At 38.3% G+C, this 14,870-nt stretch overlaps 1 protein-coding gene across 1 annotated transcript in view; it reads left to right on the top strand.

Annotated features, from left to right (window-relative positions):
• LOC128665888 (serine/threonine-protein kinase MRCK alpha) overlaps positions 1–14,870 on the top strand; it is a 420,939-nt gene that overhangs the window by 252,737 nt on the left and 153,332 nt on the right. Inside the window, exon 11 of the mRNA XM_053720136.1 lies at positions 5,002–5,112. Within this exon, the coding sequence (XP_053576111.1) occupies positions 5,002–5,112 (111 nt within the window). The remainder of the gene's footprint in view (positions 1–5,001; positions 5,113–14,870) is intronic.

Raw genomic sequence — 14,870 nt, 5'->3', positions numbered from 1 at the left:
AATTCCCTTTGCTCATTTTCTCTAGAAAGAACCTTCCAGTCTTTTATAAGTGTTGTTTCTTCAAGAACATGATTGGAGGATCAATTTACCTTAAAGTTCGTTTGATTCCTCAGACAAGGGTAACCTTTTTAGGTTTCCTGATAGATTCAGTGTTCTTGATTCTGTCTCTGACGGACAAGAGGCGTCTGAAATTGGTTTCAGCTTATCGAAACCTTCAGTCTCAATCATTCCCTTCGGTAGTCTTATGCATGGAAATTCTAGGTCTTATGACTGCTGCATTGGACGCGATTCCCTTTGCTCGTTTTCACATGCGACCTCTTCAGCTCTGTATGCTAAACTAGTGGTGCAGGGATTTTACAAAGATATCTCAATTATTATCTTTAAAACCGATTGTTCGACATTCTCTGACGTGGTGGACAGATCACCATTGTATAGTTCAGGGGGTCTTCTTTTTGTTTCTCCAACCTAGACTATGATCAACAGATGCAAATCTGACAGGTTGGGGAGCTGTATGGGGGTTTCTGACAGCACAAGGGGTTTGGGAATCTCAGGAGGTGAGATTACCAATCAACATTTTTGGAACTCCGTGCAATTTTCAGAGCTCTTCAGTCATGGCCTCTTCTAAAGAGAGAATCGTTCATTTGTTTTCAGACAGACAATGTCACAACTGTGGCATACATCAATCATCAAGGAGGGACTCACAGTCCTCTGGCTATGAAAGAAGTATCTCGGATACTGGTATGGGCGGAATCCAGCTCCTGTCTAGTTTCTGCGGTTCATATCCCAGGTATAGACAATTGGGAAGCGGATTATCTCAGTTGCCAAACGTTACATCCGGGCGAATGGTTTCTTCAGATTGTTCAATATGGGGACTTCCAGAAATAGATCTGATGGCTTCTCATCTAAACAAGAAACTTCCCAGGTACCTGTCCAGATCCAGGGATCCTCAAGCGGAAGCAGTGGATGCATTGTCACTTCCTTGGAAGTATCATCCTGCCTATATCTTTCCGCCTCTAGTTTTTCTTCCAAGAGTAATCTCCAAGATTCTGAAGGAATGCTCGTTTGTTCTGCTGGTGGCTCCAGCATGGCCTCACAGGTTTTGGTATGCGGATTTTGTCTGGATGGCCTCTTGCCAACCGTGGACTCTTCCGTTAAGACCAGACCTTCTGTCGCAAGGTCCTTTTTTTCCATCAGGATCTCAAATCCTTAAATTTAAAGGTATGGAGATTGAACGTTTGGTTCTTAGTCAAAGAGGTTTCTCTGACTCTGTGATTAATACTATGTTACAGGCTCGTAAATCTGTATCTAGGGAGATATATTATAGAGTCTGGAAGACTTATATTTCTTGGTGTCTTTCTCATCATTTTTCCTGGCATTCTTTTTGAATTCCGAGAATTTTTCAGTTTCTTCAGGATGGTTTGGATAAAGGTTTGTCTGCAAGTTCCTTGAAAGGACAAATCTCTGCTCTTTCTGTTCTTTTTCACAGAAAGATTGCTAATCTTCCTGATATTCTTTGTTTTGTACAATCTTTGGTTCGTATAAAACCTGTCATTAAGTCAATTTCTCCTCCTTGGAGTTTGAATTTGGTTCGGGGGGCTCTTCAAGCTCCTCCGTTTGAACCTATGCATTCATTGGACATTAATTACTTTCTTGGAAAGTTTTATTTCTTTTGACCATCTCTTCTGCTAGAAGAGTTTCTGAAATATCTGCTCTTTCTTGTGAGTCTCCTTTTCTGATTTTTCATCAGGATAAGGCGGTGTTGCGAACTTCTTTTGAATTTTTTCCTAAGGTTGTGAATTTTAACAACATTAGTAGAGAAATTGTGGTTCCTTCATTATGTCCTAATCCTAAGAATTCTAAGGAGAGATCATTGCATTCTTTGGATGTAGTTAGAGCTTTGAAATAGTATGTTGAAGCTACTAAGAGTTTCCGAAAGACTTCTAGTCTATTTGTTATCTTTTCTGGTTCTAGGAAAGGTCAGAAGGCCTCTGCCATTTCTTTGGCATCTTGGTTGAAATCTTGGTTTCATCATGCTTATGTCGAGTCGGGTAAAACTCCGCCTCAAAGGATTACAGCTCATTCTACTAGGTCAGTTTCTACTTCCTGGGTGTTTAGGAACGAAGCTTCGGTTGATCAGATTTGCAAAGCAGTAACTTGGTCTTCTTTGCATACTTTTACTAAATTCTACCATTTTGATGTGTTTTCTTCTTCTGAAGCAGTTTTTGGTAGAAAAGTACTTCAGGCAGCTGTTTCAGTTTGATTCTTCTGCCTATATTTTCAGTTTTTTTCATTATAAGATTTAATCTTTATTTTGGGTTTGGATTATTTTTCAGCGGAATTGGCTGTCTTTATTTTATCCCTCCCTCTCTAGTGACTCTTGCGTGGAAGATCCACATCTTGGGTAGTCATTATCCCATACGTCACTAGATCATGGACTCTTGCTAATTACATGAAAGAAAACATAATTTATGTAAGAACTTACCTGATAAATTCATTTCTTTCATATTAGCAAGAGTCCATGAGGCCCACCCTTTTTTGTGGTGGTTATGATTTTTTTGTATAAAGCACAATTATTCCAATTCCTTATTTTTTATGCTTTCGCACTTTTTTCTTGTCACCCCACTTCTTGGCTATTCGTTAAACTGATTTGTGGGTGTGGTGAGGGGTGTATTTGTAGGCATTTTGAGGTTTGGGAAACTTTGCCCCTCCTGGTAGGAATGTATATCCCATACGTCACTAGCTCATGGACTCTTGCTAATATGAAAGAAATGAATTTATCAGGTAAGTTCTTACATAAATTATGTTTTTTTTTTCTCTGCAGCTAATTTGCAATGCAAATTTCAACTACCACACTATATTAAAACTTTAAAAACTGCTTTATTCTGCAGTTAAACAACACATTGCAATTGAAATGGTTCTTTAGTGTAACTGCCTAATTTAGAATTTAATTGTATTTTAAAATGACCTGCAGAAAATTGTTTCACTAAAAAAAAATCTCATGGTAGAAAGTGAAGAAAAGTTCTTCCTTTGGGTATTGATGTAGTCCAATGGGCATTCTAGGGTAGAATTTTCCAGGGTAGTTGTGTAAAGATTTTATTGATTTCCCACATTGCTTGAAGAAAAAAAAAAATCTTTTTCACCTAGAGGGCATAACAAATGTGTGATAACAAATGCAGAAACTAATGAAAGGATAGACAGAACTCAGTCCTGGGACGTCTCCCATTAGTTATCTGTTAAAAAAAATTCTTATTAACCACCTTTTCACAAAAAAATCAAATAGTGCACTTTATTTAAAATGTCAAGATTAATACTTTATTTTATATGCTCATTAATAGTATTCACTCTTTGCTTTATAAGGCAAGCTCTGTATTAATAAACACACTGTTCCTTTATGTCAAAGTGCCAAATAAAACGTTGTATGTCAGTATTTTCTGACCGATTTATGCAGATTGTCTGTTTCGGATTACAAGGGGTATTATCTATTGTACAGAGGTACTTATAAGAGTAACAACAAGTACTACGATGTGAATTGTTAGTTGCCATGTCTTTTATTAGTTTCTGCATTGGATGATTTATAGTAATGAATATATGCTGTGGCATTTTATATGATTAAAGGATCACTCAATGCATTAGAATTTCATAATTAAAGTGAAGATAAACTTTGATGATTGAAAGCCCAGTTTTTAAAAATACTATTAAAAACATTGGCACTTTCATTCATCAAAGTTTAGAAAGCAGACATTTTATTTAAAAACTTACCTTTCTTCTCTTCACAGCCAGCGCAGCTTTCCCCGCCCGGAGACCCTCTCTTCACACATCAGCAATGACTAATCCGACTTCCTCCAATCACGGCATGACCTCAGGCAATGACTCCCCTGGGGGGAAAGCCATGATTGGAGGAAGCCGGATAAGTCATTGCTGACGTGTGATGAGAGGATCTCCGGGCGGGGGAAGCTGCTCCGGCTGTGAAGAGAAGAAAGGTACGTTTATAAACAAAACGGCTGCTTTCTAAACTTTGATGAATGAAAGTGCCCCTGTTTTTAATAGTATTTTTAAATAAGCTTTCTTTCACCAAAGTTTACCTTCACTTTAAGAAGTGTGTTATAAAAAGTCAATGCAATAACACTTACTCTGAATTTCACAAAGTGAACACACTTCTTAAAGTGAAGGTAAACTTTGGTGAATGAAAGCTTATTTAAAAATACTATTAAAAACAGGGGCACTTTCATTCATCAAAGTTTAGAATGCAGACATTTTATTTAAAAACTTACCTTTCTTCTCTTCACAGCCAGGGCAGCTTTCCCCGCCCGGAGACCCTCTCTTCACACATCAGCAATGACTAATCCGACTTCCTCCAATCACGGCATGACCTCAGGCAATGACTCCCCTGGGGGGAAAGCCATGATTGGAGGAAGCCGGATAAGTCACTGCTGACGTGTGACGAGAGGATCTCCGGGCGGGGGAAGCTGCTCCGGCTGTGAAGAGAAGAAAGGTACGTTTATAAACAAAACGGCTGCTTTCTAAACTTTGATGAATGAAAGTGCCCCTGTTTTTAATAGTATTTTTAAATAAGCTTTCATTCACCAAAGTTTACCTTCACTTTAAGAAGTGTGTTATAAAAAGTCAATCCAATAACACTTACTCTGAATTTCACAAAAGCAGCAGATTTTCTCTCTGAATCATAAAAGTTTATTTTGTCTTGAGTGTCCCTTTAAATAATAGACATTGAGCTTATAGCGCCCCCTATCTTTTTTTCTGTTAATTGTACTACTTGTTTGGTTTATCAGAGAAGGAGATAAACCGTTTAGGAGTGACTAGTCTTTTCTCCTTAGTCTATGCACAGTATCTATAAGTACGTATTTTTATACTGTAGTAACACCTGGGAGGGTTTGTTTCCACAATACACTTGCCTTACCTGCCCTCTAGGTGACAACAATTATAAAATGGTCTCTTATTTGCATTGTTTGAAGAACTTTAGTATAATATACTTTTTCCTTCTAGATTCTTTACAAAAATCTGTTTCCCTGAGTTTAAACTCTGAAATTCCAGCCAAAGACCATGAAATACGGAGCTTAAAAAAAGAGATGGAAATTCTACAAAAGAAGCTATCCGGTAGATCTATGTGTTTTTTTCCTGTAATATGCATATGTACACTATGGGCAAAAGTTATAATGGATGCAGGTTGGCAGGTTTGCAAGTAGAAAACCTATCCAGATGCAGCTGCTACTTGTGATTCAGCAATGTGTGGCAAAAAAACATAATTTATGTAAGAACTTACCTGATAAATTCATTTCTTTCATATTGGCAAGAGTTCATGAGCTAGTGACGTATGGGATATACAATCTAACCAGGAGGGGCAAAGTTTCCCAAACCTCAAAATACCTATAAATACACCCCTCACCAAACCCACAAGTCAGTTTAACGAATAGCTAAGTATTGGGGTGATAAAATAAGGCATACAAAAGCATACAAAAAAGAGGAACAGGTAATGTAATTGTGCTTTTATACAAAAAATTATAACCACCAGAAAAAGGGTGGGCCTCATAGACTCTTGCCAATATGAAATAAATAAATTTATCTGGTAAGTTCTTACATAAATTATGTTTTCTTTCATGTAATTGGCAAGAGTCCGTGAGCTAGTGACGTATGGGATAGAAATACCCAAGATGTGGAAGTCCACAAAAGAGTCACTAGAAAGGAAGGGATAAAATAAAAACGGCAAATTAAATCCACAAAAAAATAAGTCTTTCTAATAAATTTCACATAAATTTCAAGAAAAAAACTTAAATCATAAGCAGAAGAATCAAACTGAGACAGCTGCCTGAAGAACTTTTCTATCAAAGACTGCTTCAGAAGAAGCAAATACATCAAAATGGTAACATTTAGTAAATGTATGCAAAGAAGACCAAGTTGCTGCTTTGCAAATCTGATCAACCGAAGCTTCATTCTTAAAAGCCCAAGAAGTGGCGACTGATCTAGTAGAATGAGCTGTAATTCTCTGAGGCGGAGACTGACCCGCCTTCAAATAAGCCTTGTAAATCAAAAGCTTTAACCAAGATGCCAAAGAAATGGCAGAGGCTTTCTAACCTTTCCTAGGACCAGAAAAAAACAACAAAGACACTAGAAGTCTTCCTGAAATCTTTAGTAGCTTTGACATAATATTTCAAAGCTCTTACAACATCCAAAGAATTTAAAGATCTTTCAAGATAATTCTTAGGATTAGGAAACAAGGAAGGAACAACAATTTCCCTAATAATGGATCTTGCCAGGGAATATTCCCCCCTCTCTACCGCACGCACCCTCTGCAGCCAGCGGATCATTCCTTGTTGGTGACATCCTGCATGTGGATAAGTATTCATCTGTCTGTTTTGTGCTAGTAAACGCTGATTACATCTTGCTTATTATCTGAAAGTGCAGCACCGATGTCATATAGAATGATTGAGTGTAATACATACGCTTGAACTTTATCGCTTGCAGAGGGTGTTTTATAGTGCCTGTGCAAAAGATATGTTTGGCTGTCAGAAGAATTAAGATCGGTTAGTGGATACACTTTACTTTACTTCAAGCTGCCTGTTGTCTGCTTTGTGCAATACGCTTTCCAGCAACATTTGGATAACGATTCTGGAATTGACTGCTATGCTGAGTTTGCTTTACTGAGCTTAATCCAAGCTGATTTTTGTCTGTTTTGTGCAATACGCCTTCCAGCAACATTTGGATAACGATACCAGCTTTGACTGCTTTGCTGAGCTAGTTAACACTTATGCTTACACGCTTATTGCTTTCCCAGCAGTCTTGGACATCCTTGCTATTTTGCCCTTTGCAGCATTAGTGGTGCACCACTTTAGTTTTCTATTTAGCCATATCTTTGCATTTTCACTTTGTATGGGGATCCCTGTCCTGTATATGTGTTTTTATATGTTTATATATTTAGAATAATAAATGTATTTGTATTTTTCTGCATAGAGTGTTCGTATCTTGTTTCACTCTTACATTATACTGTTTTATATTGTCTTATAGGTGCTGTTTTTCCTAGACTTTTAGGTCACACTGATTGGTGTGATCTATTCTCTCTTTTTTATATATATATACAAACAAATTATTACCCTGGAATGAAAGAGATAGTAACCTAGATTTAGATACCATGTCAGCATTCCATGATTTGAGCCATAAAGCTCTTCTAGCTAAAATAGCCAAAGACATAGATTTAACATTAATCTTGATGATATCAATAATAGCATCACAGATAAAATGATTAGCATGTTGAAGCAAACGAACAATACTATGCAAATCAGAGTCTTTTTTCCGTTGTGCTAAACTATCCAACCAAAAACATAATTTATGTAAGAACTTACCTGATAAATTCATTTCTTTCATATTAGCAAGAGTCCATGAGCTAGTGACGTATGGGATATACATTCCTACCAGGAGGGGCAAAGTTTCCCAAACCTCAAAATGCCTATAAATACACCCCTCACCACACCCACAATTCAGTTTAACGAATAGCCAAGAAGTGGGGTGATAAAAAAGTGCGAAAGCATATAAAATAAGGAATTGGAATAATTGTGCTTTATACAAAATCATAACCACCACAAAAAAAGGGCGGGCCTCATGGACTCTTGCTAATATGAAAGAAATGAATTTATCAGGTAAGTTCTTACATAAATTATGTTTTCTTTCATGTAATTAGCAAGAGTCCATGAGCTAGTGACGTATGGGATAATGACTACCCAAGATGTGGATCTTTCCACACAAGAGTCACTAGAGAGGGAGGGATAAAATAAAGACAGCCAATTCCTGCTGAAAATAATCCACACCCAAAATAAAGTTTAACGAAAAACATAAGCAGAAGATTCAAACTGAAACCGCTGCCTGAAGTACTTTTCTACCAAAAACTGCTTCAGAAGAAGAAAATACATCAAAATGGTAGAATTTAGTAAAAGTATGCAAAGAGGACCAAGTTGCTGCTTTGCAGATCTGGTCAACCGAAGCTTCATTCCTAAACGCCCAGGAAGTAGATACTGACCTAGTAGAATGAGCTGTAATTCTCTGAGGCGGAATTTTACCCGACTCAACATAGGCAAGATGAATTAAAGATTTCAACCAAGATGCCAAAGAAATGGCAGAAGCTTTCTGGCCTTTCCTAGAACCGGAAAAGATAACAAATAGACTAAAAGTCTTACGGAAAGATTTCGTAGCTTCAACATAATATTTCAAAGCTCTAACAACATCCAAAGAATGCAACGATTTCTCCTTAGAATTCTTAGGATTAGGACATAATGAAGGAACCACAATTTCTCTACTAATGTTGTTGGAATTCACAACTTTAGGTAAAAATTCAAAAGAAGTTCGCAACACCGCCTTATCCTGATGAAAAATCAGAAAAGGAGACTCACAAGAAAGAGCAGATAATTCAGAAACTCTTCTAGCAGAAGAGATGGCCAAAATGAACAAAACTTTCCAAGAAAGTAATTTAATGTCCAATGAATGCATAGGTTCAAACGGAGGAGCTTGAAGAGCTCCCAGAACCAAATTCAAACTCCAAGGAGGAGAAATTGACTTAATGACAGGTTTTATACGAACCAAAGCTTGTACAAAACAATGAATATCAGGAAGAATAGCAATCTTTCTGTGAAAAAGAACAGAGAGCAGAGATTTGTCCTTTCAAAGAACTTGCGGACAAACCCTTATCTAAACCATCCTGAAGAAACTGTAAAATTCTCGGTATTCTAAAAGAATGCCAAGAAAAATGATGAGAAAGACACCAAGAAATATAAGTCTTCCAGACTCTATAATATATCTCTTGAGATACAGATTTACGAGCCTGTAACATAGTATTAATCACGGAGTCAGAGAAACCTCTTTGACCAAGAATCAAGCGTTCAATCTCCATACCTTTAAATTTAAGGATTTCAGATCCTGATGGAAAAAAGGGCCTTGTGACAGAAGGTCTGGTCTTAACGGAAGAGTCCACGGTTGGCAAGAGGCCATCCGGACAAGATCCGCATACCAAAACCTGTGAGGCCATGCCGGAGCTACCAGCAGAACAAACAAGCATTCCTTCAGAATCTTGGAGATTACTCTTGGAAGAAGAACTAGAGGCGGAAAGATATAGGCAGGATGATACTTCCAAGGAAGTGATAATGCATCCACTGCCTCCGCCTGAGGATCCCGGGATCTGGACAGATACCTGGGAAGTTTCTTGTTTAGATGGGACGCCATCAGATCTATTTCTGGAAGTTCCCACATTTGAACAATCTGAAGAAATACCTCTGGGTGAAGAGACCATTCGCCCGGATGCAACGTTTGGCGACTGAGATAATCCGCTTCCCAATTGTCTACACCTGGGATATGAACCGCAGAGATTAGACAGGAGCTGGATTCCGCCCAAACCAAGATTCGAGATACTTCTTTCATAGCCAGAGGACTGTGAGTCCCTCCTTGATGATTGATGTATGCCACAGTTGTGACATTGTCTGTCTGAAAACAAATGAACGATTCTCTCTTCAGAAGAGGCCAAAACTGAAGAGCTCTGAAAATTGCACGGAGTTCCAAAATATTGATCGGTAATCTCACCTCCTGAGATTCCCAAACTCCTTGTGCCGTCAGAGATCCCCACACAGCTCCCCAACCTGTGAGACTTGCATCTGTTGAAATTACAGTCCAGGTCGGAAGCACAAAAGAAGCCCCCTGAATTAAACGATGGTGATCTGTCCACCATGTTAGAGAGTGTCGAACAATCGGTTTTAAAGATATTAATTGAGATATCTTCGTGTAATCCTTGCACCATTGCTTCAGCATACAGAGCTGAAGAGGTCGCATGTGAAAACGAGCAAAGGGGATCGCGTCCGATGCAGCAGTCATAAGACCTAGAATTTCCATGCATAAGGCTACTGAAGGGAATGATTGTGACTGAAGGTTTCGACAAGCTGTAATCAACTTTAGACGTCTCTTGTCTGTTAAAGACAGAGTCATGGACACTGAATCCATCTGGAAACCCAGAAAGGTTACCCTTGTCTGAGGAATCAAAGAACTTTTTGGTAAATTGATCCTCCAACCATGATCTTGAAGAAACAACACAAGTCGATTCGTATGAGATTCTGCTAAATGTAAAGACTGAGCAAGTACCAAGATATCGTCCAAATAAGGAAATACCACAATACCCTGTTCTCTGATTACAGACAGCAGGGCACCGAGAACCTTTGTAAAAATTCTTGGAGCTGTAGCTAGGCCAAACGGCAGAGCCACAAATTGGTAATGCTTGTCCAGAAACGAGAATCTCAGGAACTGATAATGATCTGGATGAATCGGAATATGCAGATATGCATCCTGTAAATCTATCGTGGACATATAATTCCCTTGCTGAACAAAAGGTAAGATAGTCCTTACAGTTACCATCTTGAACGTTGGTATCCTTACATAACGATTCAATATTTTTAGATCCAGAACTGGTCTGAAAGAATTCTCCTTCTTTGGTACAATGAAGAGATTTGAATAAAACCCCATCCCCTGTTCCGGAACTGGAACTGGCATAATTACTCCAGTCAACTCTAGATCTGAAACACATTTCAGAAATGCTTGAGCTTTTACTGGATTTACTGGGACACGGGAAAGAAAAAATCTCTTTGCAGGAGGTCTCAACTTGAAACCAATTCTGTACCCTTCTGAAACAATGCTCTGAATCCAAAGATTGTGAACAGAATTGATCCAAATTTCCTTGAAAAAACGTAACCTGCCCCCTACCAGCTGAGCTGGAATGAGGGCCGCACCTTCATGTGGACTTAGAAGCAGGCTTTGCCTTTCTAGCTGGCTTGGATTTATTCCAGACTGGAGATGGTCTCCAAACTGAAACTGCTCCTGAGGATGAAGGATCAGGCTTTTGTTCTTTGTTGAAACGAAAGGAACGAAAACGATTATTAGCCCTGTTTTTACCTTTAGATTTTTTATCCTGTGGTAAAAAAGTTCCTTTCCCACCAGTAACAGTTGAAATAATGGAATCCAACTGAGAACCAAATAATTTGTTACCCTGGAAAGAAATGGAAAGTAAAGTTGATTTAGAAGCCATATCAGCATTCCAAGTTTTAAGCCATAAAGCTCTTCTAGCTAAAATAGCTAGAGACATAAACCTGACATCAACTCTGATAATATCAAAAATGGCATCACAGATAAAATTATTAGCATGCTGAAGAAGAATAATAATATCATGAGAATCACGATGTGTTACTTGTTGCGCTAAAGTTTCCAACCAAAAAGTTGAAGCTGCAGCAACATCAGCCAAAGATATAGCAGGTCTAAGAAGATTACCTGAACACAGATAAGCTTTTCTTAGAAAGGACTCAATTTTCCTATCTAGAGGATCCTTAAACGAAGTACCATCTGACGTAGGAATAGTAGTACGTTTAGCAAGGGTAGAAATAGCCCCATCAACTTTAGGGATCTTGTCCCAAAATTCTAATCTGTCAGACGGCACAGGATATAATTGCTTAAAACGTTTAGAAGGAGTAAATGAATTACCCAAATTATCCCATTCTTTGGAAATTACTGCAGAAATAGCATTAGGAACAGGAAAAACTTCTGGAATAACCACAGGAGCTTTAAATACCTTATCTAAACGTTTAGAATTAGTATCAAGAGGACCAGAATCCTCTATTTCTAAAGCAATTAGAACTTCTTTAAGTAAAGAACGAATAAATTCCATTTTAAATAAATATGAAGATTTATCAGCATCAACCTCAGAGACAGAATCCTCTGAACCAGAGGAGTCATCAGAATCAGAATGATGATGTTCATTTAAAAATTCATCTGTAGGGAGAGAAGTTTTAAAAGATTTTTTACGTTTACTAGAAGGAGAAATAACAGACATAGCCTTCTTTATGGATTCAGAAACAAAATCTCTTATATTATCAGGAACATTCTGCACCTTAGATGTTGAGGGAACTGCAACAGGCAATGGTACTTTACTAAAGGAAATATTATCTGCTTTAACAAGTTTGTCATGACAATCAATACAAACAACAGCTGGAGAAATAGCTACCAAAAGTTTACAGCAGATACACTTAGCTTTGGTAGATTCAGCACTTGACAGCGATTTTCCTGTAGTATCTTCTGGCTCAGATGCAACGTGAGACATCTTGCAATATGTAAGAGAAAAAACAACATATAAAGCAAAATTGATCAAATTCCTTAAATGACAGTTTCAGGAATGGGAAAGAATGCCAAAGAACAAGCTTCTAGCAACCAGAAGCAATAAAAAATGAGACTTAAATAATGTGGAGACAAAAGTGACGCCCATATTTTTTCGCGCCAAATAAGACGCCCACATTATTTGGCGCCTAAATGCTTTTTGGCGCCAAAAATGACGCCACATCCGGAACGCCGACATTTTTGGCGCGAAATAACGTCAAAGAATGACGCAACTTCCGGCGACACGTATGACGCCGGAAACGGAAATAGAATTTTTGCGCCAAAAAAGTCCGCGCCAAGAATGACGCAATAAAATGAAGCATTTTCAGCCCCCGCGAGCCTAACAGCCCACAGGGAAAAAGTCAAATTTTAAGGTAAGAAAAAATGGTCAAATCAAAATGCATTATCCCAAATATGAAACTGACTGTCTGAAAATAAGGAAAGTTGAACATTCTGAGTCAAGGCAAATAAATGTTTGAATACATATATTTAGAACTTTATAAACAAAGTGCCCAACCATAGCTTGGAGTGTCACAGAAAATAAGACTTACTTACCCCAGGACACTCATCTACATATAGCAGATAGCCAAACCAGTACTGAAACGAGAATCAGCAGAGGTAATGGTATATATAAGAGTATATCGTCGATCTGAAAAGGGAGGTAAGAGATGAATCTCTACGACCGATAACAGAGAACCTATGAAATAGACCCCTTAGAAGGAGATCACTGCATTCAAATAGGCAATACTCTCCTCACATCCCTCTGACATTCACTGCACGCTGAGAGGAAAACCGGGCTCCAACTTGCTGCGGAGCGCATATCAACGTAGAATCTAGCACAAACTTACTTCACCACCTCCATCGGAGGCAAAGTTTGTAAAACTGAATTGTGGGTGTGGTGAGGGGTGTATTTATAGGCATTTTGAGGTTTGGGAAACTTTGCCCCTCCTGGTAGGAATGTATATCCCATACGTCACTAGCTCATGGACTCTTGCTAATTACATGAAAGAAAGGTTGATGCAGCCACAACATCAGCCATAGAAATGGCAGGTCTGAGAATATAGCCAGAATATAAATAAGCTTTCCTTAGATAAGATTCAATTTTCCTATCTAAAGGATCCTTAAAAGAAGTACCATCTTCCATAGGAATAGTAGTACGTTTAGCAAGAGTAGAAATAGCCCCATCAACGGCCACTGGCAAAGGATACAACTTTTTAAACCTTGAGTAAGGAACAAAAGCAGTACCAGGCTTAGGACATTCCTTAGCAAGGAAAAACCTCAGGAGTAGACACAGGAGGTTTATAAACAGAATCCTCAAAATCCAAAGTTATTAACACTTCTTTTAACAAAGAACAAATATACTCAATTTTAATCTGAATGAGAGAGATCCTCATCAGAGGAGGATATATCAGTATGTTGTCGGTCATTACAATTTTTTTCATGTAATTAGCAAGAGTCCATGAGCTAGTGACGTATGGGATATACATTCCTACCAGGAGGGGCAAAGTTTCCCAAACCTCAAAATGCCTATAAATACACCCCTCACCACACCCACAAATCAGTTTTACAAACTTTGCCTCCTATGGAGGTGGTGAAGTAAGTTTGTGCTAGATTCTACGTTGATATGCGCTCCGCAGCAGGTTGGAGCCCGGTTTTCCTCTCAGCGTGCAGTGAATGTCAGAGGGATGTGAGGAGAGTATTGCCTATTTGAATTCAATGATCTCCTTCTACGGGGTCTATTTCATAGGTTCTCTGTTATCGGTCATAGAGATTCATCTCTTACCTCCCTTTTCAGATCAACGATATACTCTTATATATACCATTACCTCTACTGATTCTCGTTTCAGTACTGGTTTGGCTTTCTACTACGTGTAGATGAGTGTCCTGGGGTAAGTAAGTCTTATTTTCTGTGACACTCTAAGCTATGGTTGGGCACCTTTATATAAAGTTCTAAATATATGTATTCAAACATTTATTTGCCTTGACTCAGGATGTTCAACGTTCCTTATTTCAGACAGTCAGTTTCATATTTGGGATAATGCATATGAATTTATCATTTTTTTCTTACCTTAAAATTGACTTTTTTTCCTGTGGGCTGTTAGGCTCGCGGGGGCTGAAAATGCTTCATTTTATTGCGTCATTCTTGGCGCAGACTTTTTTGGCGCAAAAATATTTTTCTATTTCCGGCGTCATACGTGTCGCCGGAAGTTGCGTCATCTTTTTGACGTTTTTGCGCCAAAGGTGTCGGCGTTCCAGATGTGGCGTCATTTTTGGCGCCAAAAGCATTTTGGCGTCAAATAATGTGGACGTCTTTTTTGACGCTAAAAAATATGGGCGTCAGTATTGTCTCCACATTATTTAAGTCTCATTATTTATTGCTTCTGGTTGCTAGAAGTTTGTTCACTGGCATTTTTTCCCATTCCTGAAACTGTCATTTAAGGAATTTGATCAATTTTTGCTTTATATGTTGTTTTTTCTATTACATATTGCAAGATGTCCCAGATTGACCCTGAGTCAGAAGATACTACTGGAAAATCACTGCCTGGTGCTGGATCTACCAAAGTTAAGTGTATCTGCTGTAAACTTGTGGTATCTGTTCCTCCAGCTGTTGTTTGTAATGAATGTCATGACAAACTTGTTAATGCAGATAATATTTCCTTTAGTAATACTACATTACCTGTTGTTGTTCC

Source organism: Bombina bombina, chromosome 7 (genome assembly GCF_027579735.1).
Source record: "Bombina bombina isolate aBomBom1 chromosome 7, aBomBom1.pri, whole genome shotgun sequence".
NCBI lineage: Eukaryota > Metazoa > Chordata > Amphibia > Anura > Bombinatoridae > Bombina > Bombina bombina.
This window is presented reverse-complemented; position numbering and strand designations above follow the sequence as displayed.